At 42.7% G+C, this 17320-nt stretch overlaps 1 protein-coding gene across 2 annotated transcripts in view; it reads left to right on the plus strand.

Annotated features, from left to right (window-relative positions):
- Window positions 1–6804: 6804 nt before the first annotated feature.
- Window positions 6805–17320, plus strand: part of ITGA2B (integrin subunit alpha 2b) — a 130784-nt gene continuing 120268 nt past the window's right edge. Inside the window, exons 1-3 of one of the 2 annotated variants that reach the window (XM_040435903.1) lie at window positions 6805–6873; window positions 7039–7200; window positions 8821–8951. In XM_040435903.1, coding sequence (XP_040291837.1) covers window positions 7061–7200; window positions 8821–8951 — 271 coding nt within the window. In that variant the 5' untranslated portion in view covers window positions 6805–6873; window positions 7039–7060. Of the gene's footprint in view, window positions 6874–6904; window positions 6929–7038; window positions 7201–8820; window positions 8952–17320 lie in introns of those variants that run through there. The other variant, XM_040435904.1, reaches the window with a different exon arrangement.

The raw sequence follows: 17320 nt of genomic DNA on the forward strand, positions 1-17320 counted from the left end.
TGAGATCGTGAAGCTTCACGGGGTCCCCTCCGATGTTGTTTCGGATCGGGGTACCCAGTTTATTTCTAAATTTTGGAAAGCTTTTTGTTCCCGTTTGGGGGTACACTTGTCCTTTTCCTCAGCTTTCCATCCTCAGTCGAATGGACAGACTGAGCGTACCAACCAAAACCTGGAGACATATCTAAGATGTTTTGTGTCTGAAAACAAAGAGTAGTGGTCATCATATTTACCGTTAGCTGAGTTTGCCATAAATAATCGTCATCAGGAATCCACTGGCAAGTCACCATTTCTTGGTGCATATGGTTTTCATCCCCAATTCTGTACTTTCAAAGAGGGGGGGTCTTCTGGGGTTCCCGAAGAGGAACGGTTTTCGTCATCTCTTTCATCGGTATGGCAGAAGGTGCAAGCTAACTTGAAAAATATGGGAGGTAAATACAAATGCATGGCTGATAAGAGACGGTCGCCAGGTCCGGACCTAGGAGTGAATGACTATGTGTGGTTGTCTACCAGGAATATCAAATTGAAGGTTCCCTCTTGGAAACTGGGTCCTAGGTTTATTGGTCCTTACAAAATTGTAGCCATCATCAACCCCGTGGCTTTTCGCCTGGAGTTACCTCAGACTTTTAAAATCCATAATGTCTTTCATAAGTCGTTACTCAAAAAATATGTTCCACCTCTAGAACCGTCACCGCTGCCACCCCCTTCTGTTGTCGTGGATGGTAATCTAGAATTTCAGATATCCAAAATTATTAATTCTCGTCGGGTCCGCCGCTCTCTTCAATATCTGGTGCATTGGAGAGGTTACGGTCCCAAGGAAAGAATGTGGGTTCCTGCGTCTGAAGTAAACGCCGACAGGCTAGTTCGGGTTTTTCATGCCTCTCATCCTGAGAGACCTGGTCCTGAGTGTCCGGAGGCCCCTCGTAGAGAGGGGGGTACTGTCACGAGGGTGTCAAGAGCCACGCCTGACTCCGTTGTACCCGGGGTCAGGAGGTCGCAGCGGATGTTTCCTTATGGTAGCTTTCTGGGTTTGCTTTGCAAACCCTTTTGGCTCACTCAGGGATCCGTAGCTCCTTCTCCTCAGCTGTTCCTTGTCCAGCACTCCCAAACCTCCTTATATTCCCCTCTCACTCTTCTCTGGTTGCCGGTTTTAGAGCTTCCTGCCTGGACATCTATTCTGACCCTCTGGAGTTGTGTTGCTGCGTTCTCTGATTGTTGATCCAGAACGCTACCCTCCGGATCCCTGTTGGACCTTTGTGGACTGCTGTGGTCGCCCATCTGGGTGTATGTGTTTGTATGTATTGTCTGTCCTCTCCCTGGTGTTTCCCTCTTAGTTCAGTGGTGCGGACTAGCGATCCCACCGGCCCGTTCACTATCTAGGGCTCATTTCAGGGAAAGCCAGGGTTTAGGAACGTGATCGCCGCACGGGTGAGGAACCCGTCTAGGGACGTCAGGGCAGTCAGGTACCACCTTACCCTCTCCCTTGGGCAGGGCTTTCCCTTTTCCCTCCCGGTGTGTGACGCCGGTCATTACAACTTCGATCTGGATTTTGCTGCAGGGGAGCCACCAGGCAGCTACCTCCTGGAGTAGCCTGTGTGGTTAACAGCTGACCCATGAATATCAGAGACTCTGATGCAGGGTACCAAGGGGGTCAGACAGAATTGTAGTCAGGGATAAGCTGAGTTCAAGGCAGGCGGAGTAATGTTCAATATATGAATGAGTCAGAGGTCAGGTTGAGCAACAAGGAAGCAATACAGGTAACAGGTTAGGTCAGACAGCAGAGGGTGAGAGCAAGGTAAGTGGGCAGAAGTCGGTACACGGGCAGACAACAGATCAGCACACCTTTGCAGGGAACTTAGCGTGCTGAAGAACCTTTTTGCTCAGTCCCTATCCCTCTGGTGTAGGTGCCTGAAATACCCCAGGAATGCCAGTCATTGTCTGGGGAACATTATGGTGTGCGTGCTGGCCCTTTAAGAGCCGGATGGAGTGACCCCATAAAGGTATAGAAGGAGGGACCTAGCAGGCAAGTAGGCTGCAGCCTGCGTGGAGGCCCAGGGGCCACAGAAAAGATTGTTGGAGTGAATCACAACAAATCCATTAAACAGCTTGTGCCTCTTAATAAATTTGGTGCATTTTGGACGGATCTAAAGTAAACAAAATGATATTTATGCCTGCTATGAGCAGTTGTAGATTTGCACTAATATTTCTGGCATTGGTACTAATAAGGCTGAATTCACATCTGCGCTGGAGGCTTCATTCAGAGCCTGGACAAAAAAGTCTGCATGGAGGGCTTTTTTTTTTCTGGTAAAAAGCAGGATTCCAAAAGGCAACTGTACAGACTCTGTTGTAGTCAATGCAGTCTGTTCAGCCATGTTCCGGTCAATTGTTCCCTATTCGGGAACTGACTATCCATAAAATGATGTTTAATTGGGTTGGGGATGATTCATGACTGTAATTAATTTCAGAGAAAACTGTTTAAAAAAAATGAGACACGCAAAGGGAATCCTCTGTGTGGCTTCTCTCCGCCCCTCCTATAAGCAAATAGGAAGAGCAAGAAGAAACTGCACAACGGACTGTTATATTTTATAACTTTTAAAACTATGGCCCATGTTGATCAGTGAACCGCAGTTTTCGGGGTAAACTGAGCATCAAAAAGTCACAATTTTCTGAAAAAAATTGCATATTGAAAAAAAAGTATCACTTTTTACACAACATTGATCAAAAGGTGAAAAAATGGGCGTGTTAACTAGGAGCGGTGTTAAACTTTTAGACAGATTAACCACTTCTCGACCGCCCATTGGCTATAAACGTCCTGGGCGGTCGGGTTTATCTCTGATCGGACTTTTCTGAACGTCCTTTCAGAGATGGCATCTGCACGCCAATCGTGCAGCTGCCGAGCGGGGAGCCTGCTGTCAGTGACAGCAGGGCACCCCAGAGAGAAGGCAGGGACCGTTCCTGGGTGTCTCTGCCTTCTATCTCGCTGTATACACAGCGCTCAACGAGCACTGTGTATACAGATCAGGAAGCGCTATGCCGCTTCCTGTCCCGGCCCCCGGTGGTCATGTGACCGCCGGGGGAGTGCAGGAGCTGTCTGGTCTTCCATAGACCTCGATCAGTCCTGCACTGAGGCTCTACAGCGCTGTATACTGCAGTACAGCCTCTCTGGGGGGTGTATTTCCACTGTAACTGGGGCTACTATGTCAGCCCCAGTTACAGGAGAAATCAATAGTAAAAAAAAAAAAAATGAAGTTAAATGTCCCCCATTTAACCTTATGGGGGACAAAAAGTGTAAAATAAAAATTTTGGTATCACCGCATCCGCAACGATCATCTCTATAATAATATCATATGATCTACCCCATCAGGTGAACACCATAAAAAGAAAATATAAACATTACGCCAAAACAGATTTTTTTGTTAGTTCTACTCCCAAAAAACATAATGTTAATCATTTAAAAAGTCGTATTAACCCAAAATGGTAGCAATAAAAATGTCACCTCATCCTGCAAAAAATGAGCCCCCACACAAGACCATAGCTAGAAAAATAAAAAAATATGCTACCCCATCAAGTGAACGGTGTAAAAAGCTAACAAATAAAAATTATGCCAAAACAGCTTTTTTTTTTTTTTTTTTTTCACCTCACCTCACAAAAAACATAATATCAATCAATCAAAAAGTCATATGTACACCAAAATGGTAGCAATAATAACGTCACCTCGTCCCGAAAAAAAAACAAGCCCTCACACGAGCCTATAGCCAGAAACATGAAAAAAATATGGCTCTAAGAAAATGCCAACACAAAAACATAATTTGTTTTCTAAAAATATTTTTTTATTGTGTAAAACGGAAAAATAACAAAAAATAGACAAATTTGGGATCGTTGCTTCCATAATGACCAGATCTATGAAAATATCACATGATATACCCCATCAAGTAAACGGTATAAAAAAAACCCTGAAAAATGACACCAAACTGTTTGTTTTTTTACTTCACTTCCCAAAAAATTAGATAAAAGGCAACCAGAAAGCCAAATGTACCCCAAAATGGTGCCAATTTTCTTGTAAAATAAAAAAATGGAATTTAAAAAATTATATGAAACACCTGTTGAGTGAAGTGCTTGCTACACCCGTTAAAAATTCCTTATGTGGTGTATTTTACAAAATGTGGTCACTTTTTGGAGGTTTTGACAATGCATCTTTTCAAATGCAACATGGTGCCCAAAGACCATTTCAGCAAAATCTGTCCTCCAAAAACCATATGGCACTCCTTGCCTTCTGTGCCCTGTCGTGTGCCCAAACAGCAGTATACGACCACATACAGTCATGTGAAAAAATTAGGACACCCTTTGAAAGCATGTGGTTTTTTGTAACATTTTTAATAAATGGTTATTTCATCTCCGTTTCAACAATACAGAGAGATTAAAGTAATCCAACTAAACAAAGAAAACTGAAGAAAAGTCTTTTCAAGATCTTCTGTAAATGTCATTCTACAAAAATGCCTATTCTAACTGAGGAAAAAGATAGGACACCCTCACATGTATTCCCTCTTAAATTGGCTCAGATCTCACACAGGTATATCACACCAGGTGCACATAATTAGTAGATCGTTACTCTGCATGTTGAATGAGGCTTGCCCTATTTAAACCTCAGACATTTAGTTTGGTGTGCTCCTGACTGTTGAAGTGAGAGTGAGCACCATGGTGAGAGCAAAAGAGCTGTCAGAGGACTTCAGAAAAAAGATTGTAGCAGCCTATGAGTCTGGGAAGGGATTTAAAAAGATCTCAAAAGATTTTGAAATCAGCCATTCCACTGTCCGGAAGATAGTCTACAAGTGGAGGGCTTTCAAAACAACTGCCAACATGCCCAGGACTGGTCGCCCCAGCAAGTTCACCCCAAGAGCAGACCGCAAGATGCTAAAAGAGGTATCCAAAAACCCTAAAGTGTCATCTCGAGAACTACAGCAGGCTCTGGCTACTGTTGATGTAGAAGTACATGCCTCTACAATCAGAAAGAGACTGTACAAGTTTAACTTGCATGGGAGGTGTGCAAGGAGGAAACCTTTGCTTTCCAAGAGAAACATCGAGGCCAGACTGACATTTGCCAGCGATAAAGTTGACAAAGACCAGGACTTCTGGAATAATGTTCTTTGGACAGATGAGTCCAAAATTGAATTATTTGGACACAACAGCAGAGGACATGTTTGGCGTAAACCAAACACAGCATTCCAAGAAAAGAACCTCATACCAACTGTGAAGCATGGAGGTGGAAGTGTCATGGTTTGGGGCTGCTTTGCTGCAGCAGGACCTGGTCAGCTCACCATCATAGAATCCACGATGAATTCTACTGTGTATCAGAAGGTGCTTGAAGAACATGTGAGACCATCAGTTAGAAAATTAAAGCTGAAGCGGAACTGGACCATGCAACATGACAATGACCCAAAACATACTAGTAAATCAACCAAAGATTGGCTGAAAAAGAAGAAATGGAGAGTCCTGGAATGGCCAAGTCAAAGTCCAGATTTGAATCCCATTGAGATGCTGTGGGGTGACTTGAAAAGGGCTGTACGTGCAAGAAACCCCTCAAACATCTCACAGCTGAAAAAGTTCTGCATTGAGGAGTGGGGTAAAATTTCCTCAGACCGATGTCGAAGACTGGTAGATGGCTACAAGAACCGTCTCACTGCAGTTATTTCAGCCAAAGGAGGTAACACTCGCTATTAGGGGCAAGGGTGTCCTATCTTTTTCCTCAGTTAGAATAGGCATTTTTGTAGAATGACATTTACAGAAGATCTTGAAAAGACTTTTCTTCAGTTTTCTTTGTTTAGTCGGATTACTTTAATCTCTCTGTATTGTTGAAACGGAGATGAAATAACCATTTATTAAAAATGTTACAAAAAACCACATGCTTTCAAAGGGTGTCCTAATTTTTTCACAAGACTGTATGGGGTGTTTCTGCAAACTGCAGAATCAGGGTAATAAATATTGAGGTTTGTTTTGTTGTTAACCCTTGCTGTGTTCCAGGAAAAAATTAATTAAAATGGAAAATCTGCAAAAAAAAGTGAAATTTTGAAAGTTCACCTCTATTTTGCTTTAATTCCTATGGCCTCTTGCAGACCAGCGTGAGCGGATTATGTCCGGATGCGTTGCGGAATGATTTCAGTGAAAAATGCGTGATTTCGCAAGCAAGTTCATTCAGTTTTGTCTTCGATCGCGTTCAGTTTTTATCGCGCGGGTGCAATGCGATTTAATGCGTTTTGCATGCGCGTGATAAAAAACTGAATGTTTACAAACAACATCTCTTAGCAACCATCAGTGAAAAACGCATCGCATCCGCACTTGCACGCACGTTTTAACATAAAGTACAATGTGTCACGAGAAAACAATCTCTGAATGACTTGGATAAATAAAAGCGTTCCAAAGTTATTACCACATAAAGTGATACATGTCAGATTTGCAAAATTGGCCTGGTCAGGAACAGGGTAAAAGGCCCGGTCTGGATGTGGTTAAAGACGTTGGCCCATCTCATACATTGTTGGCATATGCCATCAATGTATGAGATGGGCCAACCTTCATATGAACGCTTGTTAGCAACATTTCTATTTTGTGATCCTCGCCACTTTTCACAGTGATCAAGAGTGATTAAGAGCTAAAAGTGCAGGCATACAATGCAAAGTCAGACCTAAAAGTGACATAATAACAACCTTAAGTGATAAATTACCACCTATGACTAAAAGTTTTGAACATGGGGGTGTGATCTTCCTGGCAGAGGAAGTAGTGTGAAAACACAAAAGCTTGACTTAGAGATAAGACGGGTAGAACATGAGTGAATTTTATAGCAGGCACATTTATAGCTGAGGGTTGAAGAGAAGATAGCTGGAGGTGGGTACAGAGCTGAGTGTGGATGGATATTGGGACTGCTCTAGTGGTGGCCTGGGTATTGTATTATTAGTGTCTGAGGATATTCAGAATATATATTATTTTGGTAAGTAAACCAGAACTATATAGGGAAGAAAAACTATTTTTCATATTCATTTTTTTCTGCAGATTTTGTTGACTCGGTAATGCCATGTTGTTATACTTGCTGTCTCTGCTCTTCCTGTATACACATGCTTTGAACCTGGAGACCCAGAATCCAAAAACCTTCTCTGGACCCAAAGGCAGCTACTTTGGATTTTCCTTTGATGTCTATGAGCCTGGAGACAAGGGGTAGGTAGACTTGTAGATTCTGAACCTGGAGTGACACCTATGTTTTGTGCTTTTGTGTTGTTGCCTGAGATGTGTGTTTCCTGATGTTCCCTGCTTCTTGATTACTCTTTTGACAAACAAATCCCAATATTAAAGCATTTTTCCTAAGAATAGGTAATCAATGTCTGACCTGCAGGGGTTTGGCACCACCACTGATCAGCTGTTTAAGGAGGCCACAGCATTCCCATGAGCTTCACAGACTTTTTCGCAGCTTATTAAGCACTATATAGTGGCTGTACTTGGTATCGCATCTCAGCCACATTCGCTTGAATAGGATTCAGCTGCACCTAGGCCAAGTAACTGATGAATGTAACTTTACTGGCCTAGGAAGTGCGCCACAGTCTCTTTACACAACTGATTACACTGGGGGTCCCGGGTGTCGGACCCCCGACAATCTGGTAGTGATGACCTATCCTGAGGATAGGTTATCAATATTAAAATCTCAGACAAAGGGATTTAAGGGATTTGTGAAATGACTTGGTTATACCAGAACACTTGGAGAAGGATTTCTTCTGTTTTATGCTTCATTTATGCACAAAGGGTAGTTCCATCAGCATTGATAAGTTCCTGTATAATTGGTGCCTCCTTGGTTGTAAGATGATTGTATAAAATCAAAGGAAATCAATCTCTTCATTTGGAATATTTCTTGACCTCTTATTATTTCCTTTGGTAATGGTTGAATAAACAACCATAATATGGACAAAAGCTACTCTTTAAAATTTTTGCTATGGTCAGTTTCTGTCAGAGGTTGTTAAAAGGACAATCCTAGTAAAACTAATACTGTGTTATACCTAGTGCAGGGCTTGAGGGGGAAATGAATGAAGCAAAGATTTTAAGAACCTCAAAGAAAATATCTCTGTGTCTTCCACTGTCTCCCCAGGCCCTGCATTAGGTATGACACTATATTGCATTATGTAGAGTGTTAACAAGATTTTCTCACCATTTACATTTATCCTGTGGATATGTGATAAATGTATAGTCGCTGGGACTACCACCAATCACTAAATGAGGGTCATGAGAGTCCAATGTTTCCCATTCCTCCTTCCTGCTGACCACTCAATTCAAGGCTAAGGAATCATACAGTGAGGAGGAATAGTGATTTAGGACCTCCATTCTAATGATCACTAAGGACTCCAGTGATGATAATTGTATCGCCTATTTTGTGGCCAGGGAATGAATGTTGATAATAGGAAAAGCCCCTATGATGTCTGATATACATCTTGCTATAGAATCTTATCTTTCATGCTCATGGCGATCACTATTATCTTGTGATATTAGTGGTCCGAGTTTGAATCTAATCAGAGCCAGAAGTTGTATGTTCTCCTGGTATTTTTATGGGTTTCTTGAGATTTCCCCTGACTCATTACTCATATTTTAAAAGGGTCATATATTTGCCAAGAAAAAGAGTCATCTTGTTTTCATGGAAACAATGCTACTATTGGCTAATGGCCATATTCCATTATTGCTGCTCAGCTGCATTTTAATCCCATACATTATTATTCTATGTCTACTGTAGCAACCTGATTTTTATCTTCCACCCTAGAAATTTAACTGTTGGTAAAGCGTTTCTTTTATCCTCAGGTTAAGCATTGCTGTAGGTGCTCCAAAAGCGAACACGTCTCAGCCCGGGGTCACTCGTGGGGGAGCTGTTTTCCTGTGTCCATGGCAGTCTGGAAGCAATGAGTGCTCCACCATACCATTTGACCAAACAGGTGCAGTAATATGATGGAGGTGATAAAATATTATAATCTGTATAATGATGGGGACAAGGATAAAAGGAGCCTAGTTGTCCTTCTGGCAGATATGAGGATAATAAAGTCACTGAATCTATTAATATACCCTATCTAAAAGATAGCATTTATTGATAATCATTAAAACTTCTATATCTATTCCCACAAAAAGAAAAATAATAAAGGAAGCGTGATAAATGTTTGGGATGATTTCACACAATTAGTCGAACAAAATGACCATCAAGATAGATATTACCACATTTGTAGTTACTCACGGTCCTGAAGATTTGAATAGCCGGAAAGATGGCAGACACCAGGTCCTTTGCTTCAGTCAAAGCTTGATTATCATGGCCCGTGTCATGGGATTCATTGCTTTGGTGATTCTTTACTGGCGTGGTGTGGACCAGTGTTAGGGATTCAGGCTGGGTCACAGAGGCTGGAGACAAAATATACTGTATCTGCTTTTAGACATATGGGAATCTGTCCCTCAATCACTATCCAGTCCCTGCCTAAAAGCGGAGTAATCGCCCCAAAAGAGGCGGCCCCACTTATCGGTGACTGTGCCCTATAACGGAGTCCCTGCCTGACCAATGTTCCCAGTACGTATGCTGCTAAACAAATCAAGGTGAAAGTCCCAAGCAAAACAAAACAAAATACATAATAAAGAAAGGTCCCGACGCGTTTCCCTTAATTTGTTAGTAGGTTCATCAGGAGACCAAGTAGGGAAGCACAATGGCGTATATGATGTGTGGCCTAACGATAGTAAGGACCTGCGGCGTGTTAACTTACCTGCCGGAGCTTTAAATAGCCTGTCTCATTAGTCAGCGTCTCGGATGTCTCGCTGCGCAGGCGCCGGGGGTGACATGTATAGGTACATACACACCCCCGTTGTATGTGATGGTGTAGAAGAGGCGGTGCGCCGCTCGGTATGAGGGCAGTGCAGGCGGCGCGCCGCTCAGTGTGAGCGTGCGCACCGTGCACGTGCCCGTGACGTCCTACGGGTAGAGCTGCCAAAATGCCTATTAAGGCCAGAACGCAGGCGCAGAGGGGAACCAATAAATTGGTAAATTGGTCAGTGTGCCTGCGTCGGGTAGGGTAACCGGCATATGTCTATGGAATACAGGAGGAAATAGGAGCTTTTATGATGCATAATAAATATGCCCCAAGTATCGTTTTATGTCATATATACCCATGAAGGTCTGGTGGAACACACATAGAGTACAGTACCAGACCTACATGGTCAAACAGTGCGCCAGCGCTAATGAGAAAATATAAAGTATTAAGACCCCTCGTAATACTACATAGGGTGTATATATAACATAAACATATCCATTGTTCGTTATATATCACCAATGAAGTAAAGACTGTAGGGCGGGGTCCTATAAAGGTGTTTAATGCCAATGAACAGGGTAATGTATAGAAGCACAATGGCGTATATGATGTGTGGCCTAATGATAGTAACTGTGTTAACTTACCCGCCGGAGGTTTAAATAGCCTGTCTTATTAGTCGGCATCTCGGATGTCTACCTACGCATCAAGGACATCATCCCAAATTACCCGGCGATCACTTATAGGAGGGGACGATCTCTAAAGGACAGATTTGTTCATAGTCATTATACACCTCCCACACAACCTGGCACATGGTTGGAAAGAAAAATATGTGGTATGTTTAGGTGTAGTGGATGCAAAGCGTGTCCTTACATCCACAACACCAAGACTTTTTTGAATGTTACTACACATAAAGAGTATAACATCCGTGATTTCGCCAATTGCAAAACCACGGAAGTGGTTTATCTATGCACCTGCTCTTGCCCACTTCAATACGTGGGCAAAACCATAAGAGAGTTACGTAGAAGGATAGGAGACCATCTAGGTGACATTAAACATAAAAGGGACACCCCTATCTCGAGACACGTGCATGATAAACATGGAGGTAACCCTAAGGCCCGTTGCAGACGAGCATGTCCGGATTAGGTCCGGATGCGTTGCGTCTGCGATCAGACCCGAACCCAGACTTCTTCACTGAAGTTCAGGTTTGGGTTCGGTGTTCTGTAAATTTTATTATTTTCCCTTATAACAAGGTTATAAGGGAAAATAATAGCATTCTTAATACAGAATGCTTACTAAAATGTGGTTTTAGGGGTTAAAAAATGAAAAAAAAAATTAACTCACCTCCTTCTGCTGTTCGCGCAGCCGGCATCATCTTCTTTCTTCTTCTTTCAGGACCTGCCAAAGGACCTTTGACGTAATCCCGCTCACCACGTGGTGAGCGCGGTGATGTCAGCGCAGGTTCTGCTGAATGCAAATAGAAATCTTCTATCTTCATTCAGCATGACCTGCGCTGATGTCACCGCACTCACCACGTGGTGAGCGGGATTACGTCATCAAAGGTCCTTTGGCAGGTCCTGAAAGAAGAAGAAGATTATGCCGGCTGCGCGAACAACAGGATGAGGTGGGTTATTTATTTTTTATTTTTTAACCCCAAAAGCCACATTTTAGTAAGCTTTCTGTATTAAGAATGCTATTTTCCCTTATAACCCCATTCATTTCTTTGGGACCTGCTTTGCGTGAAAAACGCAGAATATAGAACATGCTGCAATTTTCACGCAACACACAAGTGATGCGTGAAAATCACCGCTCATGTGCACAGCCCCATTGAAGTGAATGGGTCCGGATTCAGTGCGGGTGCAATGCATTCACCTCACGCATTGCAGCCGCGCGGAAATCTCGCCCATGTGAAAGGGGCCTAAGTCTATTCATTTCTGTGTAATTGAAAGAGTTCGTCCATCCCCGAGAGGGGGAAACTTAGAGAAGGTTATTTTACAAAAAGAAACAGAGTGGATGTTCAGATTAAAAACAATGAACCAACAGGGACTTAACGAAACCCCATCATTTATTTGTTTTTTGTAACCAGATAAATCAGACCCCTGTCTTTGATCATGGGAGGCCTCACTTAAGGCCTCATGCACACGGATGTATTTTGTTTCCGTGTCCGTTCCGTTTTTTTTTGCGGATAGGGTGCAGACCCATTCATTTCAATGGGTCCGCAAAAAATGCGGACAGCACACCGTGTGCTATCCGTATGTCCGTTCCATAGCCCGCAAAAAAAATATAACTTGTCCTATTCTTGTCCATTTTGCAGATAGATCATTGATAGATCATTGTTACAATAGATCCGCCAAAAAAACGGATGCCATACGGACGTCATCCGTTTTAGTTTTTTTTGCGGATCTGCAATTTGTGGACCGCAAAACACATACGGTCATGTGCATGTAGCCTAATTCACATCTCTTTGATATTTGATTATTTATGGTCAGAAAAGATGCATCTGACCAGGCAATGGTCTAACAACATAAATTATCATTATGTAATGGGTTATACCTAGGTAGAGCTCCTCAAACATAATCTCCTTTGAGGAGTCTTCTTCCCTCTTTTTACCCATTTCGAATTCCCCACAATTAACGGCTATGTGTTTTTTTTTTGTCAATACATTACCCTGTCCATTGGCATTAAACACCTTTATAGGACCCCGCCCTACAGCCTGTACTTCATTGGTGATATAACTAACAATGGATATGTTTATGTTCTATATACACCCTATGTACAAACCGGATTCCAAAAAAGTTGGGACACTATACAAATCGTGAATAAAAACTGAATGCAATGATGTGGAGGTGCCAACTTCTAATATTTTATTCAGAATAGAACATAAATCACGGAACAAAAGTTTAAACTGAGAAAATGTACCATTTTAAGGGAAAAATATGTTGAATCAGAATTTCATGGTGTCAACAAATCCCAAAAAAGTTGGGACAAGGCCATTTTCACCACTGTGTGGCATCTCCCCTTCTTCTTACAACACTCAACAGACGTCTGGGGACCGAGGAGACCAGTTTCTCAAGTTTAGAAATAGGAATGCTCTCCCATTCTTGTCTAATACAGGCCTCTAACTGTTCAATCGTCTTGGGCCTTCTTTGTTGCACCTTCCTCTTTATGATGCGCCAAATGTTCTCTATAGGTGAAAGATCTGGACTGCAGACTGGCCATTTCAGTACCCAGATCTGTCTCCTACGCAGCCATGATGTTGTGATTGATGCAGAATGTGGTCTGGCATTATCTTGTTAAAAAATGCAGGGTCTTCCCTGAAAGAGATGACGTCTGGATGGGAGCATATGTTGTTTTAGAACCTGAATATATTTTTCTACATTGATGGTGCCTTTCCAGACATGCAAGCTGCCCATGCCACACGCACTCATGCAACCCCATACCATCAGAGATGCAGGCTTCTGAACTGAGCGTTGATAACAACTTGGGTTGTCCTTGTCCTCTTTGGTCCGGATGACATGGAGTCCCACATTTCCAAAAAGAACTTCGAATCGTGACTCGTCTGACCACAGAACAGTCTTCCATTTTGCCACACTCCATTTTAAATGATCCCTGGCCCAGTGAAAACGCCTGAGCTTGTGGATCTTGCTTAGAAATGGCTTCTTCTTTGCACTGTAGAGTTTCAGCTGGCAACGGATCGCACGGTTGATTGTGTTCACTGACAATGGTTTTTGGAAGTATTCCTGAGCCCATTCTGTGATTTCCTTTACAGTAGCATTCCTGTTTGTGGTGCAGTGTCGTTTAAGGGCCCGGAGATCACGGGCATCCAGTATGGTTTTACGGCCTTGACCCTTACGCACAGAGATTGTTCCAGATTCTCTGAATCTTCGGATGATGTTATGCACAGTTGATGATGATAGATGCAATTTTTCGCTGGGTAACACCTTTCTGATATTGCTCCACTATCTTTCTGCGCAACATTGTGGGAATTGGTGATCCTCTACCCATCTTGGCTTCTGAGAGACACTGCCACTCTGAGAAGCTCTTTTTATACCCAATCATGTTGCCAATTGACCTAATTAGTGTTAATTGGTCTTCCAGCTCTTCGTTATGCTCAAATTTACTTTTTCCAGCCTCTTATTGCTACTTGTCCCAACTTTATTGGGGTTTGTTGACACCGTGAAAATTGGAATCAACGTATTTTTCCTTTAAAATGATACATTTACTCGGATTAAACGTTTGATCTGTCATCTACGTTCTATTACAAATAAAATATTGACATTTGCCATCTCCACATTATTGCATTCAGTTTTTATTCACAATTTGTTTAGTGTCCCAACTTTTTTGGAATCCGGTTTGTAGTATTACGAGGGGTCTTAACTCTTAATACTTTGTTTTCTCATTAGCGCTAGTGCACTGTTTGACCATGTAGGTCTGGTACTGTACTCTGTGTGTTCCATCAGACCTTCATGGCTATATATGTCTGTAATACTGTATAAGTGCATTAGCAGTATGTTTATTTTAAGTATCATGTGACCATAAAAACGATACTTGGGGCATATTTATTATGCATCATAAAAGCTCCTACTTCCTTCTGTATTCCATAGACATATGCCGGTTACCCTACCCGACGCAGGCGCACTGACCAATTCATCGGTTCCCCTCTGTGCCTGCGTTCTGGCCTTTATAGGCATTTTGGCAGCACTACCTGTAGGACGTCACGGGAACGTGCGCGGTGCGCACTCTCACACTGAGCGGTGCGCCGCCTGCACTGCCCTCAGGACAAAACAGGCGCATGCTATCACATACAACGGGGGCGTGTATATACCTATACACGTCACCCCTGGCGCCTGCGCAGCGAGACATCCGAGACGCCGACTAATAAGATTATTTAAGGCTATTTAAACCTCCGGCGGGTAGGTTAACACGCCGCAGGTCCTTACTATTGTTAGGCCACACATCATATACGCCATTGTGCTTCCCTACTTGGTCTCCTGATGAACCTACTAACAAATTAGGGGAAACGCGTAGGGACCTTTCTTTATTATCTAGTTTGTTTTGTTTTGCTTGGGACTTTCACCTTGATTTGTTTGGCAGCATACGTACTGGGAACATTGGTCAGGCAAGGACTCCGTTATAGGGCACAGCCACCGATAAGTGGGGCCGCCCCTTTCGGGGCGATTACTCCACTTTTAGGCAGGGACTGGATAGTGATTGAGGGACAGATTCCCATATGTCTAAAAGCAGATACAGTATATTTTGTCTCCAGCCTCTGTGACCCAGCCTGAATCCCTAATACTGGTCCACACCACGCCAGTAAAGAATCACCAAAGCAATGAATCCCATGACACGGGCAATGATAATCAAGCTTTGACTGAAGCAAAGGACCTGGTGTCAGCCATCTTTCCGGCTATTCAAATCTTCAGGACCGTGAGTAACTACAAATGTGGTAATATCTATCTTGATGGTCATTTTGTTCGACTAAGGCTAGGTCTACACGCCGACAACTACACTGCACCGTCGCGCGACAATTTTTATAATGATAGTCTATGGTGTCGCACTGCGACATGCGACATGCTGCGACTGCGACAGTCGCAAAAAATCCATTCGAAATGGATTTTTCTGCGACTGTCGCGTCGCAGTTGCAGCATGTCGCAGTGCGACACCATAGACTATCATTATAAAAATTGTCGCGCGACATTGTTGCAGTGTAGTTGTGCCCTATGTGTCACATGTCGTTGTGTAGACCTAGCCTAAGGCTACATGCACACGACCGTATGTGTTTTGCGGTCTGCAAATTGCCTAAAACGGACAAGAATAGGACATGTTCTATTTTTTTGGTGGGGCTACGGAACAGACATACTGATGCGGTGTGCTGTCTGCATTTTTTGCGGATCCATTGAAATGGATGGATCTGCATCCTATCCACAAAAAAGATTGAACGGACACGGAAACAAACAACGTTTGTGTGCATGTAGCCTAATTGTGTGAAATCATCCGAAACATTTATCACCCTTCCTTTATTATTTTTCTTTTTGTGGGAATAGATATAGAAGTTTTAATGATTATCAATAAATGCAATGTTTTAGATAGGGTATATTAATAGATTCAGGGACTTTTTTGCTTGCCTACCCTGCTCCATATTGTTCTATACCAGTGATTCAGATATAAGGGATAGCAGCACCGTAAATGATATTATGTGATAGGAGGCACTGCTTTGCAGCATTAATACAATATACATGTCATTTAATTATGTTCTGTCTGAAAGCAATGTCCCACATATAGAAAGTATTAGATTCACACATGTGGACATCTTTGTTATGCCGATTGCTGACTATTTAAATTTATTATGAAAAGTATATACTGACAGATCATCGAGTTTAAAAGACATCTTGCAACAACCTCATATATTCAGAAAGCCAACTTATCCTGTCCTGTTTTTTCCCCCTGAAATAAGCAGTTTCAGTGTTAGCTGGCAGCCACTTATCTCCATTCCTCCACAGGTACATAACATCTGTTAGTGAGGACAACTTGGCTAAATTCTCATCACCCATTTGTATACATGCTCTACTCCATTTTGTATCCTTCTCTTGTACCTTATGGAACTTAGTGTTGGCTGAGACCAGTAGTTCTGATGGTCAAGTCTTATCTCAAAAAGTAGAAGCTTGCACATTGCAAGAAGCTGAGGTCATAATGTGTTATGTGCCATATTTTTCTATTGGTCCTTTTTGTAAGACTGATGATTGGCTCAATAGCTCAGCATTCTGACTGTTTTCTAAGAGATTTAATTGGACACTTTTGAATACTCTGAACAACTATAAAGGTTTTGTAGTTGTCTTCAATAAGTCAGAGTAAGTTTGAATCACACGGTGTCTGTGCCTCAAGTCTTGCTCTCCAGTGCGCTGCATCTAATTGGGAACCGTCTGGCAGACTGGGAGGCCCGAGCCTCAACCTAAATTATTTCCTAACGGCATTGGGGTGATTTCTCTGACACATCCAATAACAACCAAACTGTTATGTTAATATGAAAGTTTAAGGGGTTTTCTCATCTGAGACAATGGGGGCATATTGCTAGGATATACCCCCATTATCTGATAGGTAAAGGTCCCAGAGGTGGGACCTGCACCTATCTCCTAAACAGAGCCTTGAAAGTGGTGGAGGGCGCACTGCACATGCGCAGCCACCCTCCATTAATTTCCATGGGGTCTGCCCAAGCGCTGGCTTGGCTATTTCCATCAGGCCCATAGAAGTGAGCGGGAGTGGTGGCCGTGTATGCATGGTGCACTCCTATTCACTTCTATGGGGAGAGCGCTTGGTGGTGGCTGGAATGGAGTATCCTAGCAATATGCGCCCATTGTCTCAGATGAGAAAACCCCTTTAAAGATGTCTGTCAGCTGAACAACGGTTTCTGTGGTAAGCTTTCATCATCTTTTTTATGGAGTCCATGCAGATCCACCATGATTCTAGAGGAGAATAACTGTATAATATAGAGCATCCCACATGTTTTTCCAGATGTCTAAATCAAA

Source organism: Bufo bufo, chromosome 6, assembly GCF_905171765.1.
Source record: "Bufo bufo chromosome 6, aBufBuf1.1, whole genome shotgun sequence".
Taxonomy (NCBI): Eukaryota; Metazoa; Chordata; class Amphibia; order Anura; family Bufonidae; genus Bufo; species Bufo bufo.